Source organism: Arachis hypogaea, chromosome 4 (genome assembly GCF_003086295.3).
Source record: "Arachis hypogaea cultivar Tifrunner chromosome 4, arahy.Tifrunner.gnm2.J5K5, whole genome shotgun sequence".
In the NCBI taxonomy this organism is placed as follows: Eukaryota; Viridiplantae; Streptophyta; class Magnoliopsida; order Fabales; family Fabaceae; genus Arachis; species Arachis hypogaea.
Window position 1 is genome coordinate 122,661,830 of NC_092039.1, and position 25,847 is coordinate 122,687,676.

Here is a 25,847-nt window from a genome sequence, read left to right on the forward strand (position 1 = left end):
TGATGATGAACATTTGTTTAAAGCGCAACAAGGCTTTCATCTTCATGACATTCCAGACTTGGCTGAAAGAAAGGTAAAGAATTTGTTGTGACAATGGATGAGGAAAGGGTTAAGGAGAATATACCGTAGTACTAATGAGTAGAGAGCACAACATATCCATCTTGTATCTGAGATGAGAATGTTTAAGACTGACCAATCGGTTTTTATAGTGAATTAAGGACTGCGTTGGTTATGGCTTGCCTTGTTTAATCCACTAATAATCAAAGTTTGTTGGATCCCAACTAACTTGACGTTAGTTGATGACTAATCAACTTAGTTACGTCCTACATGGAATTGTTTAGGTCAATTTACAAACATAAAATTTACCTAAAACATGAACATACCCCCACTTATTAGATCAGCCAAGTGTTAGTAACCATGTTTTGGATAATTGCTGAAGTAAAAGATATGTATTCAATGCAAGTTTATTTCATAAAACTATTTATTGTAGCAATTACAACAAACAAGTTGAATATAGCATATTTTAAACTAAACATATTTAAAACAAATTTAACTACAAAAATCTTCCCTCCATAATACAATAGATTTCATCGGCATAAGATTATAATCTTTTATTTTTATCACAATCTTCTAAACAGCGACTTACTACCAATGGCAACTTAGATATAAAATGCAGAAAGTGTACAAACAATTGTTCAAATAAACATACAATTTGTACTGAGCAATTCAACTAAAATATAAAGACAACACTGTCATGAACTCTGGACTTCTGATTCTGAGCCACACACTCAGAAATCCACATTAGGTTCCTGATCTCTTGTTCCCTTAACCTCATGTATGCGAAGAATACGGCATAATGAAACTGCAACCCAGACAAAATGGTGCATCTTAGTAAGAATATGGCATGCCAGTGACAAAGAGTTTAAAAAAATGGCAAGACTTCTAATCATTTGTTCCATGGCTGTCTATAGGAAGTGGTCATTAAAGTATGGGTTTATCTAAGTTATTCATTAAGGAATTAAAAGAGGAAGGTTCGTCTTGAAGATGTAATAATTAAGTTTCAGGGATAAAGTAAACTTCAAAATATTAACTAATTCACTACATGAACAAAAATTGATATGTGGTTCAGTCAAATACCTGTTGCTCAAATGCTAAGCAAAGCCTCTTCACCTCTTCCTCATAAAATGCCTTGTCAAGCATCTGGCTCTCTCCATAGGATAACTTGGCAAAAATAGACTGATAGGGGGGATACTTCTCCATAACAGCTCGAACCTAGGCGAGCAACCAAACAAGAGAATTATGGCCCAGAAAACAACCAGAAATACAGGTGACTGCTATATATTTTAGGAAAGTTACCAACTTAACAGGAAAGTCAACTACTCAACTACAAAAAGATCCTGGGGAAATTTGGTTAGCCAAAACCATTTAGGAAAGTGAAAATTATATATACCACAAAACCTCAAAAAGCAGCAATCAAATTTCAAGTAACTCAAAACATCACAAGACTGGGATGCAAATAATACCTGATCAATGTCCTCACAAACAGCAAGTTCCTCATGACCATATGGGTAACTGTTTGAGATAAATCAGTCATTACCAGAATAAGCATTCCATAGTAGCATAAAACCATAAACATTGTTTTTAATTTGGGAAAGAAATACAAATAAGTGAGGAGCTTACAGTAAACCAAAATTAGAGTACAATTTTCTGCGATCATCTCTGGTGAGCTCAGTACCAATGCTGCACAAGGTGGAAGTCATCAGTGCCAGTTATGTAATGTAAGTATCCAGATAAACGAAACGGTTATACAAAGCCTTCTCAATTTCAACATACCTATTTATGGTAATATTCACAGCTCTTCTATCAGCCTCAAAAGCTAGAAGGTCAGACATGATCTCAGCAGTAGCACCACCCAATTTCTGTTTAAATTGGAATTGATGAAAGTAAGAAGGAGAAAAATGTGACAAGATTACAAGAAAAGAACCATAGTAGTGGGAAGAAAAGAAAGTCACATCCGTCACCTCACAAAATCTGTAAAAGTCTTCAAGGTAGGCCTTGTAAAGAGTGTTCCTCATTATTTCAATGTTCATATCATCCAAGTCCTAGAAAAAAAGGACGAATATAACAGCAACAAGAGTAATCAGCACAAGGGCAACGAAACACATATCAAAAGCACAAATTTAAGAAATTAACAAGTACCACAGAGTTTGCATCAATGAAACCATATGAAGCAATAACCATGGATGGCAATAGTATTAGTAACAATATATTTTCTTTCCACAGGTAAATTGTTTTTTTTTTTTTTTAAAGGGGGGGGGGAGGGGGGTTTGTTCTCATTAATACCATGATGTTTTCAAATAACAATTTCATAGAAATTTTTCTTATCACAACCTATTGCAATAGTACTACAACTCTATAATCATTTATCAAATAAGATTATTTATCGAGGTAGAAGAAAATGTCAGATAATATGATTTACCTCAGATGTAATGCACTCAGAGAAGTATGGAGCAAGTGGAGTATCAACAAGAACCAGCCTGTAAAGCTCCCGCATATTCTGAGCAACTGCCAGAGTAGCAATGCTGAGGAGAACCCCCAGAGAGAAACAATATAAAAAAATAAAAACAAAAAGAAGAAAAAGAAATCAAAATTACAATTTGCTGAAATTCAATATATTGGAAATTGGACATAAAGTAGAAACTACTTACCTATCAAACATGCCAAGCGGATGGCACTTTTCTAGTAGTTCTTGAACATCTCTCTCATGCAAGGTGCCAGTAACAATCAAAACAACATTATCAATCATGTGACCATATCTGCAGGATAAAACAGAGCATAAGCTCAGCCATTTCTCTGGTATACCTAAACTAACAACAAAGCTCCCTTCAAAATAAAAGGGCTCAAAACTCATCCATAATAACCTATTCTGGAGTTATGATCTGAGTCCAACTTTTCGAAAGGGATTAGTGTTGATTATAGTAATTGCATTCAGTAGCAATCAACTTAGTATTAATAAGATGCTCTTAAAATTTTCATCCCTTGAAGCCATAATTAAAGCATATATCATCACTACAAAGCTACAATAGGTATCAAACAGAAAAAATCAAGTTAGCATACGTGATGTATTCTAAAAAGGTTGACAAGGGTTCGGTGGCTTGGCACAGCATGTGCTTGTAATCATCAACCAGCTTAAGAGTGCATTTCTCCACGATGGTAGTTGTATGCAATGGAGAAGGCTCTGCAACAGAGCAAATCAATGGTCAGCATAAGCCAATAATTCCAAACCCATAATATGAATTACAAGATGCATTAACAAACTAAAATCAGATCAGAAATTCAGAAGACAATTGATTCTTGGACAAGGGAGAAAACAAGCAACAAGCACAAAGTTATCAAATTAGATTTACATCCAACACCTAAAATATCAGAGGGAAAACTTGGTCACATAAATGAAAACGTTTAAAATTTTCCTCGAAGGACGGCATCATACAACCGCAACTTGAAATCTATCAATCCATCATTCATACAAAAAATACCAATATTCCCAAATTTCTCTCATCACAGCCAAAAGGAAGCAAATTACATGTTTTTGTGACACCAAAGAACAAGATTTGGTTAGATTAGAAAATAAACATCGAAGGAAATAACAATAACTAAGATGATAATAGTAATTGAGGTTTGATTGGGCGAAACGAAACGCACCGTTTTGGAGGTAAGGGCCGTACTCGGTGGCGGAGAGGTGCATCTTGATGTCGTCAAGGGATTCGCATTGGCAGAGGTTGTTGTAGTCTGCGGTAGTGAGGAGTCCGGCGCGGTGGCCGCGAACTATGGCCTCCAGGTAACCGCCGTGGATGTTGAAGGTCATAGCTTCGAATCCGTACATTTTGTGGTTTGTGGAAGATCTGCTGGATCTGAATTGAATTGAAGACGATGCGAGAGAAAGAGAGAGAAGGAGAAGAAGGAGAAACAGAAGCTCCTTCGGAAATCAAGAAGCAGGTTGCGATGGCTTCTTGCGAGTGGAGGGAGAGAGAAGTGTATAATGATTAAGCAGGAATAAAATAAAATTTATTTTTTATTAAAAGATATTAAAAGAAAAATATTATACAGTTAATTTATTTTTTATAAAGAAATAAAAAAAGTGTGTATCATTTTCTAATTTAATGTACATTTGTAAACAAAAAAAATTAATAATAAAGTTATTATTAAAGAAAAATTTATATATCATTTTCTCTGTCTCGTACTCTCACTATTTACTTTATGAAGAAAGCATCCATTCACAGATAAAAAAAATTTAAATGGTTACTAATTATTCAAGTAATTAATTTAAATCATCTCTATTATTAATATAAGCAGTATATGTAAAAAATTTTAAAATTTGAGAGACATTTATTTTTATCTTTAATAGCTAAAAAAATAATTAGTTTATTTGTTTATTAAATAAGTGTTAAAAATATAATAATGTGATAAATAAAAAAGTAGTTATTGATAAAAAAATAACTTTGTAAATTATTTTAAAAGTTTTATAACTTGAATAAAAAGCTCGGCTGAAAGTTTGAGAAGCCCTTCTCCATAGTGCCACTGAAATCGCTCCCCATAAGCCACCGCAAGGTAACTCAATTTGCTTCTCTCTCTCTTCTTTCTACATCAAATAACACAATTGTTTCATACTCTCTAAACTTTATGTAAATTTAGTTCTCTTATTTATGTATAACTTTGTTATCAAGAGAGATTTTTGTTTGAAATATGTCATGGCAGGGAACCAAAAATTACATCAACCCCATTTTGATTCTTTCGGATTTTGTTCGGAAAAGAACTTCCTAAACTCTAAACCAATCCAAAAATCGATCAAAGTTTAGTGTTTGAGATATGTTAATCCTCCTAAACCCAAACCAATAATCATCCATAGGTGGTTCAAATATCAAACACATGGTGGGCGTCTCACCACAACATCATGCTCACAATACTTAGGCTGAACCAAAAGAAATTCGTCACCCGAATTTCACACAAAACAACTTGGTATCTATGTTCCACCCTCAAATTTTGCACTCAACCTCAATCTCAATCATCTTTGCAAACAACAGAAGTTGACAACCTCATACTCCTCAATAAGACAAGCTCATACCCATGTTCCACATTCAAATGGTGCACTCAACCTAAAACATCTTTGGAGACAAAACCAATTGATGTGGACACCATCACCAGAATCATCAATGACCACCCTTTCCCTGACCAACCCCTTCACCCCATACTGCTACATCACCTCCCTCCTTCCACCATCACCACCCGGCTTATTGAAAATGTCCTTGGTCGCCTCTTTGCTTCACATTGCAACGGCCTCAAGGCTCTTGAGTTCTTTAACTTCACCCTCCACCATTCCCACTCTCCCCTCAGTCCCGATTCCTTGGAGAAGACTCTTCATATTCTTACTAGGATGAGGTATTTTGAGAAAGCTTGGAGCTTGTTAAAGGAAATTGGGAGAACCCATCCTTCACTCCTCACACTCAAATCCATGAGCATTATGTTGACCAAAATTGCCAAATTTCAATCCACTGACAACATTCTTGAAGCTTTTAGGAGGATGGAGCATGATGTGTTTGTTGGGAAGGTGTTTGGAACTGATGAGTTCAATGTGCTTCTGAAAGCATTTTGCACTCAGAGGCGGATGAAGGAGACTAGGTCTGTATTTGTTAAGATGGCACCGAGGTTTCCTGCGAATACTAAGACCATGAACATTTTGCTGTTGGGGTTCAAGGAATCAGGTGATGTTACCTCTGTTGAGCTCTTCTATCATGAAATGGTTAAGAGGGGTTTTAGTCCTGATGGTGTGACTTATAATATTAGGATTGATGCTTACTGCAAAAAAGCTTGTTTAGGTGATGCTTTGAGGGTTTTGGATGAAATGGAGCAGAGGGGTTTTGTCCCTACAATCGAAACCATAACCACATTAATCCATGGAGCAGGGTTGGCACGGAACAAAGGAAAGGCATGGCAATTGTTCAACGAGATTCCATCTAGAAACTTGGTTGTGGATACTGGTGCCTATAATGCTCTGATTAGTACATTGGTTAGAGTCAAACATATTGAATCTGCGCTTTCCTTGATGGACGAGATGGTTGATAAACACATTGAGCTTGATGGGGTAACTCACCACACAATGTTCTTAGGGTTGAAGAGGACAAAGGGGATTGAAGGGGTGAGTGAATTTTACCAGACAATGACTAAAAGGAATTTTGTTCCGAAAACAAGAACAGTTGTGACACTAATGAAATATTTCTGCCAAAATTCTCGTGTTGATTTGGGTTTGAGTTTATGGAAATACATGGTTGAGAGAGGGCATTGTCCTCATTCTCATGCTTTGGATATTCTAGTCACTGGATTATGCTCCCGGAATTTATTGCAAGAAGCTTTTGAGTGCTCCAAACAATTGTTAGAAAGAGGAAGACATATGAGCACTGCTTCATTTTCAATGATGGAAAATTTTTTACTGAAGGCTGGTCACAAAGAAAAGTTGAAGGATCTAGATCAAATGATTAAAAAATTGCAAAGTATCTTACCACCATCAAGAGGACATGCTACTGGTATTTCTACCTCCAGGATTATAGAATAGCATTTTTTTTAAATTTGATATAACTTATGTAACCTGATTTTGGTGGAGTTTTTCAATGTGTTATTATGTATGTATATTTTTTGTATTGCAATTGTACCATTACATTCTACAAAGGACCAAGTTCAGAGGCTAACTTCGTTTGGAATTTGAGTTAGTACAATGCTTTCATCTCATGTTTCAATCTTGCCATTAGAATTTAGATGGCATTCAAATTATATTTTAAAAAAGAAATATTGATGTAAAGGTTAAATTATGCCGTTAGTAATGTTTAAATATTTTCAATAAAATTGGTCTTTCTTTTATTTTTCAAGAGAAAGCTTTGAAAATAGATTTTAGTAAGTCAAAGGAATTCAAAATTAAAGAAAAATATTTTTTGAGACCGAATATTATGTTTGGTGTTTAAAAACTGAAACTAAAAAATAAAACAAAGTTAAGAAATTACTGTCTATCATTAATAATAATAATAATAATAATAATAATAATAATAATAATAATTTTTATTTAGTCCAATAAACATATAATTTTCCTTTTTAATTTCAATAAGCTTTAACTCAAGATTACAAAGATGAAGGCGAGCTTGTGCACGATTCCATTGAAGCCAAAGTTGGTAGAATGCTTACCTTATCTAATGAAACACACATGTCAATATGTAATCCTCCAAAACGAAATACATAAAGTCTCACAGATATAAATAAAACCAAACCAAACACTGATTCCAAATTCCAATGTTAGATTTTGATATTTTGGATCCTATCCCACACTGGGAACTTGCAAATGGATAAGCTGTTAATTCTTTTTAGCTAGGCACATAAACACAAGTAAAGAAGTGCACAATTACAATTACAATGGCCACTGCAGCACTCTGCCAATTGCACTCTTCATCTTCTTCTTCCCTCTGCCATGTATCTTCTTCTTCTTCTTCTCCTTCTTCTTCTTCTGCTGCTGCTTCAGTATGTGGTAGAGTTTCATGCAGAGCACCTCAGCCTCAGGTTCATCTTTCAGTTTCAGCATCTTCACCTGACAAAACAATATTCCAGATTGAGAATTCTGGTGTCATAGCTTGCCTCAGAGCTAAAAGGTTTCTCTTTTTTCTTCTGCTCTTCTTTTTTATTTGATTTTTTTTTTCCATATGGTCAATTTTGATTTTTCTTGACGGGGCACTTTGCCAAGACTACTTTTTTAAAAAATATATATATATATTTGTGGGTTGTCAGATTTCATTCATGCTTCTTGTTTGCTTCAGTTGGTGGTTGATGTTAATTCAGCTTGTTTTTGGTAATATTGATTAGCATATTGAATGTGAGAGTTTTACAATTCAGTGAATTCATACTTTCCATACCAATATATAGTGATTGGACTTCAATCAAAAGTGTGCTAAGAAACACTAACCCTATAGATAAATGTATTCAATCACGGTTACCTTTGACCTTAATTTTTCTTTTTCACTTTCATACAGTGCAGAAGTGGCCTATGAAGTTGCAAATGCTGCAATAGCAGGTGGCATCTCAGTTGTGAGTTTGCTCTATATATTCTTTTTTTATTTTGTTTATCAATTTATTTTGAATGAAAGTAAAGAACTTTGGGCAGATTTGCATGGATATATTTAACCTAAGTGTTCACATTGTTTCTAATGGTTCAACTCAATCAGTTTAAATCAGCCTTATGGCATTTTAAAAGATATGAATTACTTTGTATCTTTGTATTCAAACTTCAAACTATAACTTTAAATCTCCCTAAATTCTTCATAAGCAGATTAAAATAGTTCTTCTTGGTGTTCATTTTGCGGTAAAAAGAACTAGGACATACTTTTACTTGAGCATAATGTCCTCAGCTCTCTCTCTGTCTTTATAGTGTGTTTCTCATCGCTTTTGTTTCGTTTTCTCTTTTGATGTAGTTGGAGATTGTGGTGTCAACCCCAGGTGTGTTTGAGGTTGTTCACTTAATCTTTTCTGCTTGCTTACTTTACTTGTAGCACTGTGTTTTAGAATTCATTTGTTCTAATCCTGTTCTTTTAGGTTCTAAACCAGCTGGTCAAGGAGCACCCGACTATGGCACTCGGAGTATGCTCGCACCCTTCAAGTTTCTGGTTTCTCTTTCTGCATCAATATTCTCTGTTTGAGTGTATATCTTCACATGAACCTAGATTAAGTTTTATGATATTGAGAAAACATCATTGCATTGTCACATTTCATTGAAATTTGAGATTGTTTTATGTACCACTGAGTCAATATGCTGGTTGAAGCATCAAATAGTCACTATGCTGTTGTCGTCTCATCTAACATAATAACTGCATTAGCCTACTTGTGCAATTTTTTTGGAAAAAATTCAAAGTTGAGACATTTGAAATAGTTGGGTATTTTATGCATGTGCATAGTAATTGTTAGGGTATTACCTTGTTTAACAAATCTCACCAAAATTTACCCGAAGTATCTAAATTTCTTTCGATTCAATGTTTTCTAGAATACATCAAGAACAAAAAGAGAAGCAAAAAAGATATTACTAGCTTGTAAAACAATCTTATCTCAGATTCTTATGATTTGTTTCAACATATAGATCATCAAAACTCTCAGTTAACTCTAAATTTGAAAAAAAAAAAAAAAAAAAAAAAAAAAAAAAAGCTCCCCATTTAGGATAATCATTGCATGATATTACATTTCTTCTCAACATTTATCTGAATCAAACAGATATCTGCTCTTAGGTTGGGACTGTTCTCAGGATTGAGGATGCAAAAGCTGCAGTCAATGCTGGAGCAAAATTTCTGATGAGTCCAGCAATTGTTAAGGTTTGAATTTGCAGACCTTATTACTATATTAAGATGTCACATAACAACTACTAGTTCTTGGTTACAGTGTTTTGTTATTTCTTTCATTTTCTTTTTATTTTTCTTTATTTCTTTTTTTTTTTTTTTTTTTTTTTTTTTTGCTCCGATTGGTAACCAGGACGTGATGTATTACATTCAGAATGGTGAAGTTTTATACATTCCTGGCACAATGACTCCAACTGAAGTAAGGCTTACTTACTTGGGAGATCCTATTAACATGAATTCTTGCCTCCTACCTTGTTCATTTTTTCGAGCATTCGTATGATCTTGATTTATTGTTCTTAATGCAGATATTGTCTGCATGTGAAGCAGGAGCTAAAATTGTCAAGGTTGGCCTTCTAATGTTCTGTTTAGTTTACCATGTTGAAGAACATTCAAATATAGATAGAGTGTGCATGCAAACTTGTTGCATGGAGGAGTATGCATTTTTGGTTTTTCTTGCTTTGCATTTTCTCATCTGCTTTTCGGCTCATAAGATCACTGCACTAATCTCGTGATCCCGGCTCCAATTTTTTCTAGATCTGTGCTGATAATTTTCATTTTACATTCTTGTTCTTCTATTAATACAATTAATATAAAGAATCAAGTTTGTTATATTTTTAAAAATTGTCCTAAAATCGATAATTTACCCTGCGGTATAGATTTATCCGGTTTCTGCACTTGGAGGATTTCAGTACATATCAGCAATCAAGAAGCCTTTTCCTCATGTCTCTATGGTTGCTTCTCAGGGGATAAATATAGGTAGTTCTTGAAGTTTGGTGTTGTTGATCATTCTCATAAAAATTGAAAATGGAATGTCTTAAACTTATCTCTAATTGCTTGCAGACTCTATTGAGGAATATATTTCGCGGGGAGCATCGGCCGTTGTTCTGTCGGACGCCATATTCGACAAAGAGGCGATCGCGCAAAGAAATTACGAAAAGATACAAAAACTTGCACATTCTGCAGCCTTGCTGGGTAATAAAGCTGTAAATAGGTGACACTATTAATTTGTATACCTTCATAAATATTTTTTGGTGGTTAATCTCATGTTTCTGCATAATAGTTCTTTAAGTATGCTACTACATATACTTTAGTTCATTTTCATAGAAACTTAGAACAAGATTTTGTAGAAATTGTATCAGATTTAAAAGAAACGAGCCACTCAATTGAGAGAGATCACTAAGAGTGAGGTAACATGAATTATCAGGTTACTTGCTATACAAGATTCTTGGCTTATATGCAATGAATTCTTTTGTTTTTAAATTCTATATCTATACTACATAACATAATGATAATATGGGAGAGAGTTGGTGTATAATTTCTTTTTAAATTGTCATTCATCATATATAATCTATAAAAAGTTATTTTGTTAACTCCAATAATTAAATCCATGATCTTTTGATTTTAGTGAACATGCTTATTATTTTAACTAATTTTAAATTTGTTTAATTAATAAAATAATAGATTAATACATGTGTTAGAGTCTATTAATACACTAATATATTCATTTAGGGTATATATATTTGGTTCAAGAGAAAATGTGGAGTAAAAAACTTTTATGATGAATTTGATATGTAAAACTATACTATAAAACTTAATCCAACATTTACAGACCAAACATACCTTTATAATAAAAACATACTTTAAATAAATGAGAAAGAGAACACTTATTTAAAAAAAATAATAATAAAATTAAGAATTAATCCTAAAAATATATGTGTTCCTGTACCATGCAAATATTTTTCCTACAAAATTACAATTTTATATATTTTTTTCCACAAGACTTGTTAGTCACTCCTTTATTTATTTTATTCACTTTCATGATCACTCTCACCTCCCACTCAAACTTACCATCATCAGGGAAAATAACAAATAATAAAAGAAAATTTTGTACAAGAAGTTTGATCCATGCCCCTTGCAATTATTAAAATCAAGCACAGCAGATATTTTGTTTGAAACTATGGATTCTGAACCAAACTGTGGATTTCTTTTAAATATATAATATGTTTATACCTGATATTTTAAAGTTTTATTGAAACCAATGAAAATAAAATGAATAAATAAAAATAGGATGAGAAAAAAAAAGCTTCCCTTATTTCTTCAATTTCATGCAGATTGCATGTTATTCTGTTGAAAAGATACCGAAAAGAAAAAGCTAAATATATACTGGTTTTGCAGAAATGAGATTAATACACAAATTAACATTTTAATATTTTTATATAGTAGATCACTATATAGTTCTCTAATTCAAAAAAAAAAATTAATAGTTTCCTAAAGTGTTTGGCCAACTTTTCTTTCTCATGAACTAATTTTTGGGTTAAATTAAATCCGGATAATATAATTTTAAGAAAAGTATATATCCAAATATTATTTGGAGTCAGGATTTTTTATTGAGGATTGATGAAAGAAGAGATTTTCCAGTTCTTAGGGTGTCTGTTGAAGATGTTTAACATAAAAATGTTTTATTGTAAAATTAACAATTAGAAATTAATTTCTACTTTTATAATATATTTATTGAATAAATTATAAACAACGAACCTCAACATTATTTTCCTAGCCTTAATTTGGTTTATTACGATGGAAGTGTTCTAGAAGGTTTATATATCAAATCTTGACACATTCATAAAATATCTCCTATCTTTTGCATGAAGATCCAGAATTCTTATGTGTATCCACGAGATTAATTAGCTAGCCAAACGTGGAAATAATATCCTAAAAGAATTTCGCTTAAAAAAGTTTATAGCTTATAGAGAAAAAATAATTAAATTTCTAATTTTTTAATTTGAAGACACATAAATTTTTGACTAATTAAAAATATAAAAATATTGCTAAATTTTTAAAATATAAGATATTTAATTTTTTTTGTTTAAAATATATAAAGACAAATTAGTCTTTTAAAATAATTTAGATATCTCATATTTTAAAAGTTGAGAGATATTTTTTATTTTTAATTAATTAAAAACTTATTTATCTTTAAAATAAAAAATCAATAACTTATTTATCATTTACTCTAGCATATGTTTATTTAGAGACTGATTTTACTCAATTATTTGGTGATAACTTTTGGTTTCACAAATCACAGTGATGTAAAAATCATGAATAATGAGTTATTAACACCAATCACAAAAGATGAGTAAACATTCAATTCGGTTTTTTGCTGTTCATGTGAAGGACAATGTGATCCTTAATACTAAACACGGTTTATGACCTTATTATTTGGAGATAATATAATTCTTTTACTAAAAATTTGTTAAAGACTAACAAAAATTAATTCAATTTTTCTTTATACTTTGTGGAAATTTTAAATATTTACAAACTATATTAATCAGTTTGTTTTCGAAAATAAATCTGATAGAGAAGGAAAATTGCCGAAAATAAATGTCGCAAAAAAAAAGAAATAAATACATGACGAAGACTTGTTAAAAAGGAAGAAAGAATGTTAGACGAAAAATGAGATAAACGACTGGTAGCACTTTCTCTTCAAAGAATATGAGAGAAGAAAAAAGAATGGAAAAAAGATGGTGATGCGAAATATGGCGCATCAGTCAATAGAAATATCAAGAACTTTTTATTTTTAATATGATGAAATGAATGATGTATATCTGAGTTATAGAGGTGTATGATAATTTATTGGCGTATGATGGCTGTCTAAGAGAAATCAGACTGTCCTATTTGAGGTACTGAAAATTTTGGGTCTAATTTATCAACTGGCAGAAAATTCTAGGTTCCATTTCAAAAAATTTTGGGTCTGATTTGTGTTTCCTTTCTGTTTGCAAGAAATCGGACTCTCTTATTTATATACTTTCTATAATTTTAAAAAATATTAAAAATTACAATGTTAAAATATATTATCACTCCTACTTTTAAAACAAAAAAAAATTAGCCAAATATCAAAGTTAGAATTTATGATAATAATTAATAAGGATCAGCGAGGTGGGGATAATTGGGGTAGTGGTTAACTTTTTTGTTACGTTTAGTATAATATTGTGTGATTTAAATTTTGGGTAAAACACATATAAATTAAAGGTAATTTAATATTATATGAATCATTGAAAACAGTAAATATCATGTAAATGTTTTTATATATAAATCGAATTAATTAAATTTAAATTATAAATTATAATAATAAATCGAATTAGTATGTATCAAATTAGTAGGATTTAAAATAAATTGAAATAAGTAGTTTCGATTTACTAAAAATGTATTTTGTTTGATATCATCCATAATAAATTGATACAATCTTATATCATTTTAGTTCATGATTTTGGTATGTAATAAATTGACGCACCCTGATTCGATTTATATATATACGTGCTTTTAAAAATTAATTTACGCACCTTGACTTAATTTACATGTAAACTTCTGTATATAGAATTCGAATTTACTTATTTCGAATTACATTACACCACTCCATACCCCACTAAAACAAAAAATCCAGAAGAACTGAGACAATTTATAGTAGAAGAGTGATACTACGAAAATGAAAGACGACTCAAATCGAATCTATTGGTTGGATGGAATCGTCTATATTGTTCATAGCGAGCATGAATAGGTTAGTAAATGAAATTTACATTTTTTATTTTCTTTAAAAAATAAAGAATTGTTAGTGATATTAAATCGTTTAGGACTTGATTGTTAAAATTATTAGAATCTTTAAATTTCAAATAGTAGTTAGAGTATTAATATGTTAGAAGATTGAAATCACAAATACATGTTGGATAAGGGATTTTTAAGTATGTTGACGAGTAAATTTAACAACGGTTAGGGTTTATGAGTTTTTATTGTTAGAAGTTTAACGAGATTAGAAATTTTGTTAGAGTTTAATTTAAATTAATTTGGATTTCAAGTATTGAATTAATTAGGTAGTAGAATATTAGTAAGAATTTAGAATGATTGAATTTATTTAAGAAACTAAATTATCAAATGTTAGATTAACAAGGCGCTACAACTTTAGTTATAAGTTAAAAAGTTTAGCTTTCCGTGTAAATACTAAATTAATATATAATTGAATTTAATTTTGGTTAAATTAATTTTTATTAAAATTATCTGTTTTAAGTTATTTTTGTCTTGTAAATTAAATTGTTATGATTTTAAGAGAATTATTTCATTATCACGTAGTTTACTGATATACGAGCATGAAAAGGTATCATGGTATGTCTTTAAAAGATAGGATTATGTCAAACCTGCATATTGCTCGCCTCGTCCATCTCACGAGGTTTATTAATAAATTTAATTTTAAAATGTATTTTTTTTAATCGACCCTCTATAGTGTACTATAACTAAAAAACTATCTAGTCATTGTGACTTTCACTCTAATGAATCCATAATATTTTAATCATTTTTATATAGGAACAAATTCTTTGTATCAATTTGATTTATATCACCGGTTGAGTATCATAGTAATTCGAATTAAGTAGATTCGATTTGCTTTGATTATTTTAAACAATAAATTAAAATAGCATGCATCGTTTTTTTTTTTTTTACATTTTTACTTATTATTTTTTCTTTTTATAAATCTACTCAAGGTATTTCGATTTATTGATAATCTTAGTAAATTGAGTTTAACTCGTTCGATTTAATTATTTATTAGGTAAATTGATTTCACCTAATTCAATTTATATTGTACACTTAACTTATAAATTAAATTTTTTAACTTCAATTTATATAGATCTGATTTTAGAAAAGGGACATGTAATGTTTTGAATTTTGGAATTTTAGTATAATATTGAGTGGCATTTATATTGTTTATGTGATTTATCCTTAAACTTTTTATAAATTATAAATAAAAACTGTTACTAAATTAGTTCCACTAATATTTGATCGATTTTTATAATGAAGTCATCGTATTGTATTAAAATAATCAAGTTAAGAGTTGTTATTAAAAAACAAATTTATATTATAATATAAGTCAATTCAAGTTAATTTTTTTATTTTTAGTTTTAAAATTTAAAAAATTAAGATAAAATATTTATTCATTAAAAGATTAATTAATATTATTTATTAAAAAATATTATTCATATAATAGATATTTTCTGTATAAAAATATAATTATTATTAATTAATTATATATTTATTTTTTATTAATAAAAAATACATATTTAATTATTAAAACAATTAATATGTCAAAATAATAGTTTATTATAAAGAGTATAAACGTAGCGAGATTGAAAAAATACTCGTGCTCCATAGAGAGTAAAATATTAAGTTTGATGGTGAAATATAAAATAAAAATATAAAATTATATTTGATAGATAAAATATAAATATAATATTATATTTTAAAATATTAAATTAATGTATTTTATATTATTTTTAATAAAAAATACAAATTATTAATAAAAAATATTTTATTTTTTATTATTTTTATTATTTTTAATTATAATTTTTATCATTATATATTTTTTAAACTTTTTTGGATAAAAATAAATTTATAATTTATTTTTTATATTTAATTTATTATTAAATAAAATATAAAATATTTTATATCTTATTTTTAGTACGTTATCCTATTTTATTTTCAAAATTTTAGTTCCACACGCATAAGGACAACCATCTTCTTGAGATCAATAATTGATGTTATATATATATTGGTGATGGACCCATCGGTTTATTATTTATTTTGGTACTAAGTTATTCATTTTATTATTTATTTAATATTTAATTAATTTATTAGTCTTTATAATTTTATTAAATTTATAATTAAATTTTTATTTTCTTTCAGTTAAATTTTTATATTATTTTTAATTTTATAATTAATAATATATATATATAAATTTAATTATAAATTTAATAAAATTATAATGACTAACAGATTAATTAAATTTTTATTTTACTGTGCATGAAACTTCTTCTATGTTCCAAAGTCTTCTAGAAATGGTTAGAAATGGTTCCTAACTTATAAGCCTTATTGTGAATTATGAAAGTCTTGGAGTGGAAAGCATAGAGATGACATCTCAGTATGGCCTATGGGGTACCCCCCATCTACAGGGTGCTTCTGGTGTGACGAGTGTGACAAATAAAAGGTTTCTCATCCATAAAATTAAAGGACTTATCAATTTATAAAAATCCAAAAATCAGAGAGAGAGAGAGAGAGAGAGAGAGAGAGAGAGAGAGAGAGAGAGAGAGAGAGAGAGAGAGAGAGAGAGAGAGAGAGAGAGAGAGAGAGAGAGAGAGAGAGAGATGCTAACATTATTTATTGCATCAAAATTTTGATAATTGAAGCTAGCTAGAGTAATCAAATTTAAATGACATATTTGTAGTCCTGAGTTTAAACTTAAAATAAGCCTGTTATTTTCTGTCATATATATCATTATTAAAAAAAATATTAATGTGTTAGTACCTTAACTTTATTTTGAAGAGCCAAATAAAAGATATATATATATATATATATTATAAAAAGTTTTAAAATATCAAAAGGTTAGAATTCTACTACATCTTAAAAGTCTAGTGTTGCCTTTTACACAGCCAGCGGCCATTAATTGGTCATGGCTTTGCTAATGAGCAAATATCACTTTCAATTTTTTTCGATGTTGAGTTGACTGAAAATGACTTTTTTTTTTAATTTCCCTCGATTAACTTCAAATAAAAAAGAGAAAAAAAACACGGGATTTTCTTTTAAGTTCTTGATTTAAACCATAAAAATGAAATTTCTTTAAAAAGAATGTTGATTATATCCAACATTTTAATTTTTATCATCATACATTGATATTATTAACAAGTGCCTTTAAAATATACTTTAGGTAAAATATCCTTTAATTAATTAATTTTCCGGTTATCTTGTTATCTTCAATGAAGAATCCCCCTAGTCGTTATCAAATGATTTTTTTTAGGATAAAAAAAAAAAATCCATCCACCTGCATGTCTCTGTTTGTGTAAACGAGGGTTATCATACATTGGTGCAAGAACTTCAAGGATAAAACTGATGATATCTGAATGAATATTCTAATAAATTTAAAAATTTGAATAATATACAAAAGAAATGACAAATATGCTAAAAATTAGAAGACGATAATTTGGGATTATATATATAAATCTAGTGTTGTCTCGAGATGGCTAATGGTCATTTTTTCCCTCAGGTGAATAGACATATTTTTTGGGTTTACACAATTGAATTGACTACTAATAATATTTCTCAAACCAATAATGTCACAAAAGAAATTAAAAGAACAAGAAACACATGCATGTACCAATTTACAATCACGTTATACGAAGAAAGAGATAACTACAAAAATTATAAAGCATTGGATTTGAATAAAATAATGGAGTCAATTTAAGTCAAATTTTCCCTTTCAATAGAATTTGAAAATATAAAAAAGCAGTATTAAGGACCTTGTATATAGAGTTAATTAACAAAAATGATCATTTGTATTTAAATTGGTCACCCAAAAAAATTGTATTTAAATTATGTAAACCAAGCTTTTAAAATTTAATTATCTTAAAAAAACGACTAGTGCATGTAGGGCGTTAATTTATTATTTAATGTGAAAAGTAAAAAAATTGTTGTGCTTGATTAATAATTTTTTTTCTGTAATGTTATCTCTAAATTATAGTACATGATTTTGTCTTTCTTAATAATGACAAAATTCAAGTGGTATAATTAAAAAGTAATTATCCGATATTTTCCGATAATTAGAAGATAAATTACATTTTATGATATATAATTGTATGACGGAAATAATTATATGCTCATCTAATATATGAAATGATTTTTTTATGTATTTTATTTGAATTTGGAATATTGTGTTTAAATTGAATTCTAAACAATTTATTTATAAACTTATAACATCATTTATACCCTTATAAAAATATATAATTTAATAAATACTTGTATATTCTGAAATATATTTTTCCTTGTTTAACTTCAAGTATTAGTTGAATTAATTAATAATATAATAATTTCATATGTTAAAGTTAAAAAAAAATTTAAATCTTAAATTTTAAATACTAAATTATAAAACTTAAATTTTAAATTTAAATTATTAGAAAATTAAGATTTATTTAGTTAATAAAAAATACAATACTTTTTATTTAATAAATAATATTTAAAAATGAGGTATATAAAATTATAAAATCTTCAATTGTCAAATTTTTACTATGCTTAATTTTGATGTATTGATAATATAAAATATTTTATGTAATTATATAATTATATTTATTTTTTTAAATAATTATTCAAATAGTTAATATAAAAAGTAGTTACTTTTATTAATATTGGATTACACACGTATAAAATTATTTTATATCGAAAAGCGCATCAAAATTAAATTATTTTTTATTTGATGTCCTTGTTACAAAAAATGCACAAATTGGGGAAAAAAAGCAAAAGAAGTATGGGGAAAAAAGTTCAAACGAGAAAAGAGGAAAAGGTACAAAATGCAAATATGAAAGTGTATATAGAATAGAAGATTTAGAAGATGATAAATTGATAATGATAATAGTAATCCGCTGTTTGAATATGAATAGCCCACTGAATACCACAATACCCATGGCCCCTGGTTTTCTTCTCTTTAACACTTCCCACATTCACCAAACTACCATTTCTCTCTCTCTTCTCTTCTCTTTTATATCAACACAACATCATTTCACAAACAAACAATTTACCCTTATCCCATTATTCCTCTCTTCTCTTCTCACTCTCCAATGTTAAACTTTTCCTAATCCTTTTTTTCACCCTTCTACTAAACCCTCCTAAGTCCTAAGATGATTCTTACTTAATATCTAGTATCTATCTACCCCTTTTTATTTTTTATTTTATTTTACCTCACTCACTTCCCCTGTTTTACTCTGTTTTTTTTATTATTGTTTACCTTCCTTCATAGGGGTCTCTGTTTTTTGCATTTTTCATTTCCCAATTTTCTTCCATACCCATTTCCGATAATAACATTCTCCACATTGTTCAATTCAATTCGCCTCGGATTACGTCCGTTTCCGTTCCAAAGTTCACCTTTTTAATCTTGTTCTGTTCTGTTTCTGTTTTGCATTTCTGAAACACCTTGTTTGGGTTGGGTTGGAACTTGGAATTGCGAATGGGGATTGGGAAGAACTTATCTAAAGGAAGTGAGGTGCAGAGAGAGACAATCACGAACAGCAAATCAAGGAAGAATCGACGACAACGTTCGAGGAAGATGATGATGTCATTGTCGCCGGGGGAGAAGCTCTTCGATACTTGCTACCAAGTTTTCGCCAATGGCGGACCTGGCATCGTTCCTCCACCATCCCAAATTGAGAACCTTCGTTCCGTTTTAGGTATCTGCCAAAGAAAGGAATTTGTTGTATTGATCGTATTGCACGTGTGAATTTTTTTTATTTCTGCCTTGTAGGTGTTTGTGAATTTGTGTGTGTGTGATTTTTCTTTCTGTTTTTTTAATTTATTGGGTTGTGTGTTGTTTTCTGAGTCGTTTTCCCCAACTTGGGCATGCTTCTAGTTCTAGTGTGTGATATAATTCAAACTTTGATATTTTAATCTCTCTTGTTTTTTTCCTCATGGGACTTTATTAATGTTTTTGGGTGGTGGGGTTTTGTGATCTTTTCCATGCTAATGATGGTGCCTTTGTTTCTGTCTTACGTGCCATTTGCATGCATACATGGTATTTATTATTATTATTATTATTATTATTATTATTATTATTATTATTATTATTATTATTATTAAGGTTTTTGATTTTGGAGTTATCAAATAAATATAAATTAAAAAAGCTTGATGTTCCCCAATATTATAAATATACTCACAAATTGCTGTTTCCAGCTTACTATATGATGTTGAAATCTTGAGTCTCATGTATGTTTATGAAGGGGACCATTAGCATTAGCATTAGCATTAGCATATAAGCATATAGGCTATAGCATAAATATAATCCATTAAATTCTTTTCAATCATGTATTTTGGGTAATCAAGTAAAATATCTGTGCTTTTTTTATTTCCCACCAACCGGGTGTCTCATTTTCATTGGACATCTTTGGTAAATAATTGTTGTGTAATTTGGATGTATTATATCCCTAAATTAGGGTTGTCCTTTAGTGGTAAAAATGGGTCATGTTAGCTGTTTTTGTAACAATTGAAAATCGCTATTATAGGCATGATATGATTATATGAATATGATAGCAAGTTGAATGTTTTTTATAATAATATAATTTAAATTTTTTATGGTGACTGTTAAATTGGTGAAGGAATAAATTGGTCGTTGACTTGAAGTCCAAGGCCTTAAAAACACGTCATTTAAGTATATGAATCATGCACATTTTGGATGTCAAAATAAAAATATGATAACTGTTGGATATACATATATATATATGCAACTAGTCAAATAAAAATGACAAAAAAAAATTTTATAAAAATGTTTTGTTTAAAAGTATGACTTATTTATTTATCTACAATTTAAATAAAAAATAACACTTTTATAAATATCAAAATTTAATCATACAATCCATCTTTTAAGGGTCAAAAAAATATTTTTACATGAAGACAATTATAAAATCTTCATTTTTACATGAAGACAATTATATATATATATATATATATATATATATATATATATATGTTTATGTTTATGTTTATCTGAACCTAGATATAGCTATTGGTTATTTCACTATTCTGTAGTTATTTGCAATCAAATTCACAGGTACACAATCAGACACAGTAACTTGGACCACATTGGTTACATGTACAGCAATGGCTAGAATTGTTCTACGTTTTCATATGTTTTTTCTTTTCTTTTATATTATTATCTCTCATTCAAACCAGTTAAATTTGGTTATAATTTTATTTTCTTTTTGGCAGATGCAATAACACCAGAAGATGTTGGATTGAAGCCTGACATGCCATATTTCACTGTCAACAGTGTTCAAGGAACACCAACAATTACATACCTGCACATTTATGAGTGTGAAAAATTCTCGGTTAGTAAGCTATAGCCTTGAACTCTTTTCATGCTAAGAGAAATACGAAAAATACTTGCATTATTTCTGGAAAATTTTTTCTTCTAATACTGGATTATTAGGATTGAATTTTCCAAAACTGATCCAAATTATGTGTTATACACTGTTCTGGGCCTTTACAAAATGTCAATCACAATTTGTCTTTTCATAATAATTTTTTTTTTTTACAAATATCAATGACGATTTGTCTTTTTATAATTAAAAATATTTTTAATACAAAATGTCAATTTTCTTATAATTAAAATATTTTTATTACCAAATGCCAATGAACAGTGTAAAACATCAGAACGATCTAATATTCTTGTATTTCACCTTAAAATCACCCGAATGTAAAAAAATTAGCTTTATTTCTGAGTAAATTTATCCCATGTTTCAGACTTTCAGGAATATTTATAGCCTTTTATTTTAATTTACAATAATAAAATTTATATAAAATATTAGGTGTGTGGCTATGAATATTTCTAGAACACTATTTAGATGTATGCCAAGACCTAGGTAATGAATATTTTGCACCACCTTTTTATCTTTTTTTTTTCTCTTTCTTATCAATCACTTTTAATATCAAAAGTAGAAAATGTAAAAAGAAAAAAAATATACACAAAAATGGTGCATATAACTTATTTTATTACTGTTAACGTTGATGTGTTGGTGTAACTTTATCATCATCATCATCATTATTATTATTATTATTATTGAAAAAGAAAAATGGATTTGTATTGCAGATGGGAATATTTTGCTTGCCAGCCTCTGGGGTGATTCCTCTTCATAATCATCCTGGAATGACGGTTTTCAGTAAGCTTCTTTTTGGTACAATGCACATCAAATCTTATGATTGGGTCGTTGACATGCCTCCTCATATGCCAACCATTTTCAAGCCTTCAGGTAGTGAGTCTTTTCCTATTTATGTCTTTTCTATGTTCTACTAAGTCTTTTCACAAATTATTTATTTATAGCAATTTTCTTTTTGGCACAAAGACACCCTTTAACCAGATTAAAAAAAAAAAACATTTATCCATATTTGAAGGGTATACTGTTTTCCTGTTTGATCTTGGTAACAACGAACCAAGACATTGATGCTACTAGTGAATACTGATCAATATTTTCATGTTCCAATTATGGCAGCCCAGACTCCTGAGATGAGATTAGCCAAAGTCAAGATTGATGCTGATTTTACTGCTCCTTGTAACCCTGCCATCCTTTATCCTGCCGACGGCGGCAACATGCATTGCTTCACGGCTGTGACGGCTTGCGCGGTTCTTGATGTTCTTGGTCCTCCATACAATGATCCTCAAGGCAGGCACTGCACATACTATCTAGATTTCCCTTTTTCCAACTTTTCAGGTATATTAATATGTTGATTATGTTCCCACTAAACTCTTAGTACTCATTAGTCATCACACAACATTAATAATTTGCACAAAGCGTCGCATACTCGAAAGACAAGAGATATTATTGCACCTAGTCTTCGAGCATCGGTTGAATTGTCTCCGTGTGACCTCAAGATTGCACCAGATTGTCCTTTTAGGCGTCTTCGTATTCTGTGTTGACATATATTTCAGTGTTATTTGCATGTGCATGCTTTTGTAGCTCATATCTTTAACCTAACATTCTTTTTATTGAACATTTTTGAAATTTCAGTTGATGGATTATCCATACCAGAAGATGAAAGCAATAACTATGAATGGCTTCAAGAGAAGGACAAACCTGATAATGTCAAAGTTGTTGGACAAATGTACAGTGGCCCTATGATTGTAGAGAGCTGAAGAAAGTCTTCAATGTTTCATCATTTGATGCCACCCTTTATCATATCCTCTAGTGAAAAAATCCTTTTCTAGACTAATTAGTCCCTTTTTTAAGGTTTTTCTAGGTGAATGAATGAAGGGTGGTGTCTTCAATCTTCTACAATTTAGTGTGTACATATACCAAAGACAGGAAAAGGATAAAACATGATGCTGCACTGGAAAATGAAGGCAAGAATGAAGGTGCAGATGCAAATTGAGCTAGTTTTTCGCTTTAGTCATCTCATTTTATTTTTACTTTTTTTTTTTAATATGGTTTAGAGCTGAAAAGGGTAGTGTCTAGTGCTAAAAAGGGTCAGTTGTTTTTACTTATTTTAATTAGTATATGCTTCTTCTTCTTCTACTGTTAATGGCAATGGATGGTGTTGTGTTTAGTGCAATGTCAGTGCTTTGGTCTTTTTTTTTTTTAATTATTATTTAGCAAACTGTTGTTCTTTATGGTTCATAGCACTATTTTCTTGGTATTTGGATTTGACAAATAGAAGAGAACAAAATCCAACAACTATATCAGAAGAAATCTTTGTTGTTGTTAGTTGTTTGTTCTTTTTTAGTTGTCAAATTAGTGGTTAATATTTACTTATATTTTAGTTATGTATTTCTGGTTTTTTAGTTACATTTGAGAGAATAAAATATTGTAGTATTTGAGCAATTAATGAAAAAAATTAATGAGAAATTGATAATTTTATTTTTTATATTTGATAAGGTATGATAGTATAATAATTATTTCAAAAAATAGTTTAAACAATAAATATTTATATTAAAAGTAGTTTATAAATAAATTATTTTGTATTTGATTTTTTTGTTTTAAAAATGTTTATTTTTTAAAAAAATGTGAAAAAAAAATTATTATATTAACTTCTCTATAAGTATTTAAATAGCTTTTTAAAAAGTTATAATTTAATTTTAAAAATTGTATTAGACATTAATATTACTATTTTTCATAAATCAAAAATTTAAAAAATATTTTTCATAAGTCAAAAAAAAAAAATTTGAAGTTGTCTAAATGGACCCCTAATCATATTTTTTGAAATTACTTTATTTTAATCAATTATTCAAAATGTCTTATTTTTTAAAGTCAAATATTTAGATAGCTTAGGAGATAGTATACCAAAAAATAGTTATAGTGTATAGAAATATATATTTAGTATTTTATAATTTATTTTTAATATTTTTGTAAACATATTTGATTTTTCTGAGTATTGTAAGTTTAATTATTCTATTATAGCAAGTTTGATTAGTTTAGTGATAAATTATTTTGTTAAAAAATGTATAAATTAATTGGCTAATTTAATAATTAATTTTTTATGTACGTAATTTTTTTAAAAAATATCCTTAATTATTTTCTAATATTACTGATAATTTCAGTTGTATAAATCATAAAAAAAAAATTTGTGCTATAATGTTTTCATTGTATAAAATTGGCATTTTCACTCACCCAAAGTTTTGTCAATTTACATTTGCATGCTTGTACCGTACAACCACTTGCAGCAACATTACCCGCCAAAACAGAAAAACAAAATCATTCGATAGTTTTTTTTTTTTTTTTTGCATCAGGTATCCATTATGTCGGAAGTCTAATGACTAATTTTTCGGATACTGTAGAGGCACACAAAGTGGACGATCTTCCCAAGTAAGCAAGTTTCATTTCCATCCTCTAGTGAGTATCGAACCCAGGAGAGATGGTTAAAGACTTAAAGAACACAGACCCTCATCCATCTGTGCCAACTTGCATTGGTCGTTCGATAGTTTTTAGTCTTACCAAAACGAATTTGAATCCATTAAAAATTTAAATCTCGCTTTAGATGATAAAATATAATCTCTTATCCTTGAATAATTTTTCTCCCATTTTTTTCGATTAATTTTGATTTTTGGGTTAGAACATCACTTGTGACTGGTTTAAGCCGAAATCCAAGACTTAACAACCTAGTTTAGGCCCAATATATAAAGCAGTGCATCACACTTAGCTTGTTATTACCTTTTATTTTATATTTTGTTATTTTAACTATTTAAAAATTTAGAATTTTGTGGTATGTGTTTAAAACAATTAGACTAACGATATAGCATCTAGTCACCAAAAAAAAAAGACTAATGATATAGCATCTAAATACTAAATGGAGCAAAACATAAATTTTGAAATGTCTTAAAACCTTAAAGAATATAATTATATCTGTGTTAAATAGTTAAAAGAGTATTCAGAAAAATATATTAAGCTAAATAATTTCTCACTTTAATATATCACAAGAAAATACACTATGTAGGGTCAACCCTGTCATAGTTTTATGAAAATTTTTAGTTTACAATATATTTTTTTTTAAAGATAAAGGTTATATTTCATTAATTATTGAAAAATAAAATACAAAAATATTTAAAAGCAGGACATCATAATAAAAGGTGGAAATTTCTCAAAATAATACACTAAAGATATTCATCCAACAGTGCATGATTGAAAAACGAAAAAAAAATCTTAAAAAAAAGAATGATAAATCAAATTAAATGAAACTAAGAGTTTGCCTCATGGAGATGACAATCTAAACTGAAAATTCTTTGGATTTCACGGAGCAACTTGACAGAGCTTGCTAGAATGCCAGTCGGCATTGAAGTAGAACCTTCAAAAATTAACTGGTTGCAAACTTTCCAGCAGTTCCAGCAAATGATGGTAAGCAATTGAGAAATATGGTCAGCATTCTTCAACGGGTTAAGCATCT

General features: G+C 29.2%; 4 protein-coding genes across 6 annotated transcripts; 3 read left to right on the plus strand and 1 right to left on the minus strand.

Moving 5' to 3' along the window:
- Positions 1 to 448: 448 nt before the first annotated feature.
- On the minus strand, positions 449 to 4,223 carry LOC112797756 (V-type proton ATPase subunit d2). Its single transcript, XM_025840834.2, has 10 exons — positions 3,703 to 4,223; positions 3,118 to 3,238; positions 2,709 to 2,816; positions 2,480 to 2,582; positions 2,022 to 2,102; positions 1,834 to 1,919; positions 1,681 to 1,740; positions 1,524 to 1,572; positions 1,138 to 1,272; positions 449 to 862 (listed from the first exon to the last, which is right to left on the minus strand). The coding sequence occupies exons 1-10, from the start codon at positions 3,881 to 3,883 to the stop codon at positions 731 to 733; spliced, it is 1,056 nt and encodes a 351-aa protein (XP_025696619.1). The 5' UTR covers positions 3,884 to 4,223; the 3' UTR covers positions 449 to 730.
- Positions 4,224 to 4,526: 303 nt separating this feature from the next.
- On the plus strand, positions 4,527 to 6,752 carry LOC112797757 (uncharacterized). The gene is made up of 2 exons (XM_025840835.3): positions 4,527 to 4,608; positions 4,756 to 6,752. Exon 2 carries the CDS (start codon positions 4,952 to 4,954, stop codon positions 6,605 to 6,607), a length of 1,656 nt encoding a protein of 551 aa, XP_025696620.1. The 5' UTR covers positions 4,527 to 4,608; positions 4,756 to 4,951; the 3' UTR covers positions 6,608 to 6,752.
- A 422-nt stretch (positions 6,753 to 7,174) lies between these two features.
- LOC112797758 (uncharacterized) lies at positions 7,175 to 10,673 on the plus strand. 3 transcript variants are annotated; one of them, XM_025840836.3, is made up of 9 exons: positions 7,175 to 7,685; positions 8,064 to 8,118; positions 8,502 to 8,537; positions 8,623 to 8,667; positions 9,306 to 9,389; positions 9,547 to 9,612; positions 9,719 to 9,757; positions 10,070 to 10,169; positions 10,254 to 10,673. In XM_025840836.3, the coding sequence occupies exons 1-9, from the start codon at positions 7,453 to 7,455 to the stop codon at positions 10,406 to 10,408; spliced, it is 813 nt and encodes a 270-aa protein (XP_025696621.1). In that variant the 5' UTR covers positions 7,175 to 7,452; the 3' UTR covers positions 10,409 to 10,673. The 3 variants fall into 3 exon arrangements, with proteins under 3 accessions (XP_025696621.1, XP_072092279.1, XP_029153836.1); XM_072236178.1 differs by having other exon boundaries at positions 7,187 to 7,685; positions 8,635 to 8,667; XM_029298003.2 differs by having other exon boundaries at positions 7,202 to 7,685; positions 8,502 to 8,526; positions 8,623 to 8,693.
- Positions 10,674 to 18,859: 8,186 nt separating this feature from the next.
- LOC112797759 (plant cysteine oxidase 2) lies at positions 18,860 to 23,522 on the plus strand. The gene is made up of 5 exons (XM_025840837.3): positions 18,860 to 19,654; positions 21,186 to 21,304; positions 22,066 to 22,225; positions 22,466 to 22,684; positions 22,982 to 23,522. Exons 1-5 carry the CDS (start codon positions 19,435 to 19,437, stop codon positions 23,104 to 23,106), a joined length of 843 nt encoding a protein of 280 aa, XP_025696622.1. The 5' UTR covers positions 18,860 to 19,434; the 3' UTR covers positions 23,107 to 23,522.
- Positions 23,523 to 25,847: the final 2,325 nt, after the last annotated feature.

Coding starts and splice junctions, on each gene's coding strand:
- LOC112797756 (XM_025840834.2), bottom strand. CDS start 3,883: ATGTACGGATTCGAAGCTATGACCTTCAACATCCACGGCGGTTACCTG. Junction 2,103..2,479: donor CTGAGTGCATTACATCTGAG/GTAAATCATATT, acceptor CTTTTTTTCTAG/GACTTGGATGATATGAACAT. Junction 863..1,137: donor GCTTAGCATTTGAGCAACAG/GTATTTGACTGA, acceptor TCTGGGTTGCAG/TTTCATTATGCCGTATTCTT.
- LOC112797757 (XM_025840835.3), top strand. CDS start 4,952: ATGCTCACAATACTTAGGCTGAACCAAAAGAAATTCGTCACCCGAATT.
- LOC112797758 (XM_029298003.2), top strand. CDS start 7,453: ATGGCCACTGCAGCACTCTGCCAATTGCACTCTTCATCTTCTTCTTCC. Junction 7,686..8,063: donor GCTTGCCTCAGAGCTAAAAG/GTTTCTCTTTTT, acceptor ACTTTCATACAG/TGCAGAAGTGGCCTATGAAG. Junction 10,170..10,253: donor TTCTCAGGGGATAAATATAG/GTAGTTCTTGAA, acceptor AATTGCTTGCAG/ACTCTATTGAGGAATATATT.
- LOC112797759 (XM_025840837.3), top strand. CDS start 19,435: ATGGGGATTGGGAAGAACTTATCTAAAGGAAGTGAGGTGCAGAGAGAG. Junction 19,655..21,185: donor GAACCTTCGTTCCGTTTTAG/GTATCTGCCAAA, acceptor TCTTTTTGGCAG/ATGCAATAACACCAGAAGAT. Junction 22,685..22,981: donor CCCTTTTTCCAACTTTTCAG/GTATATTAATAT, acceptor TTGAAATTTCAG/TTGATGGATTATCCATACCA.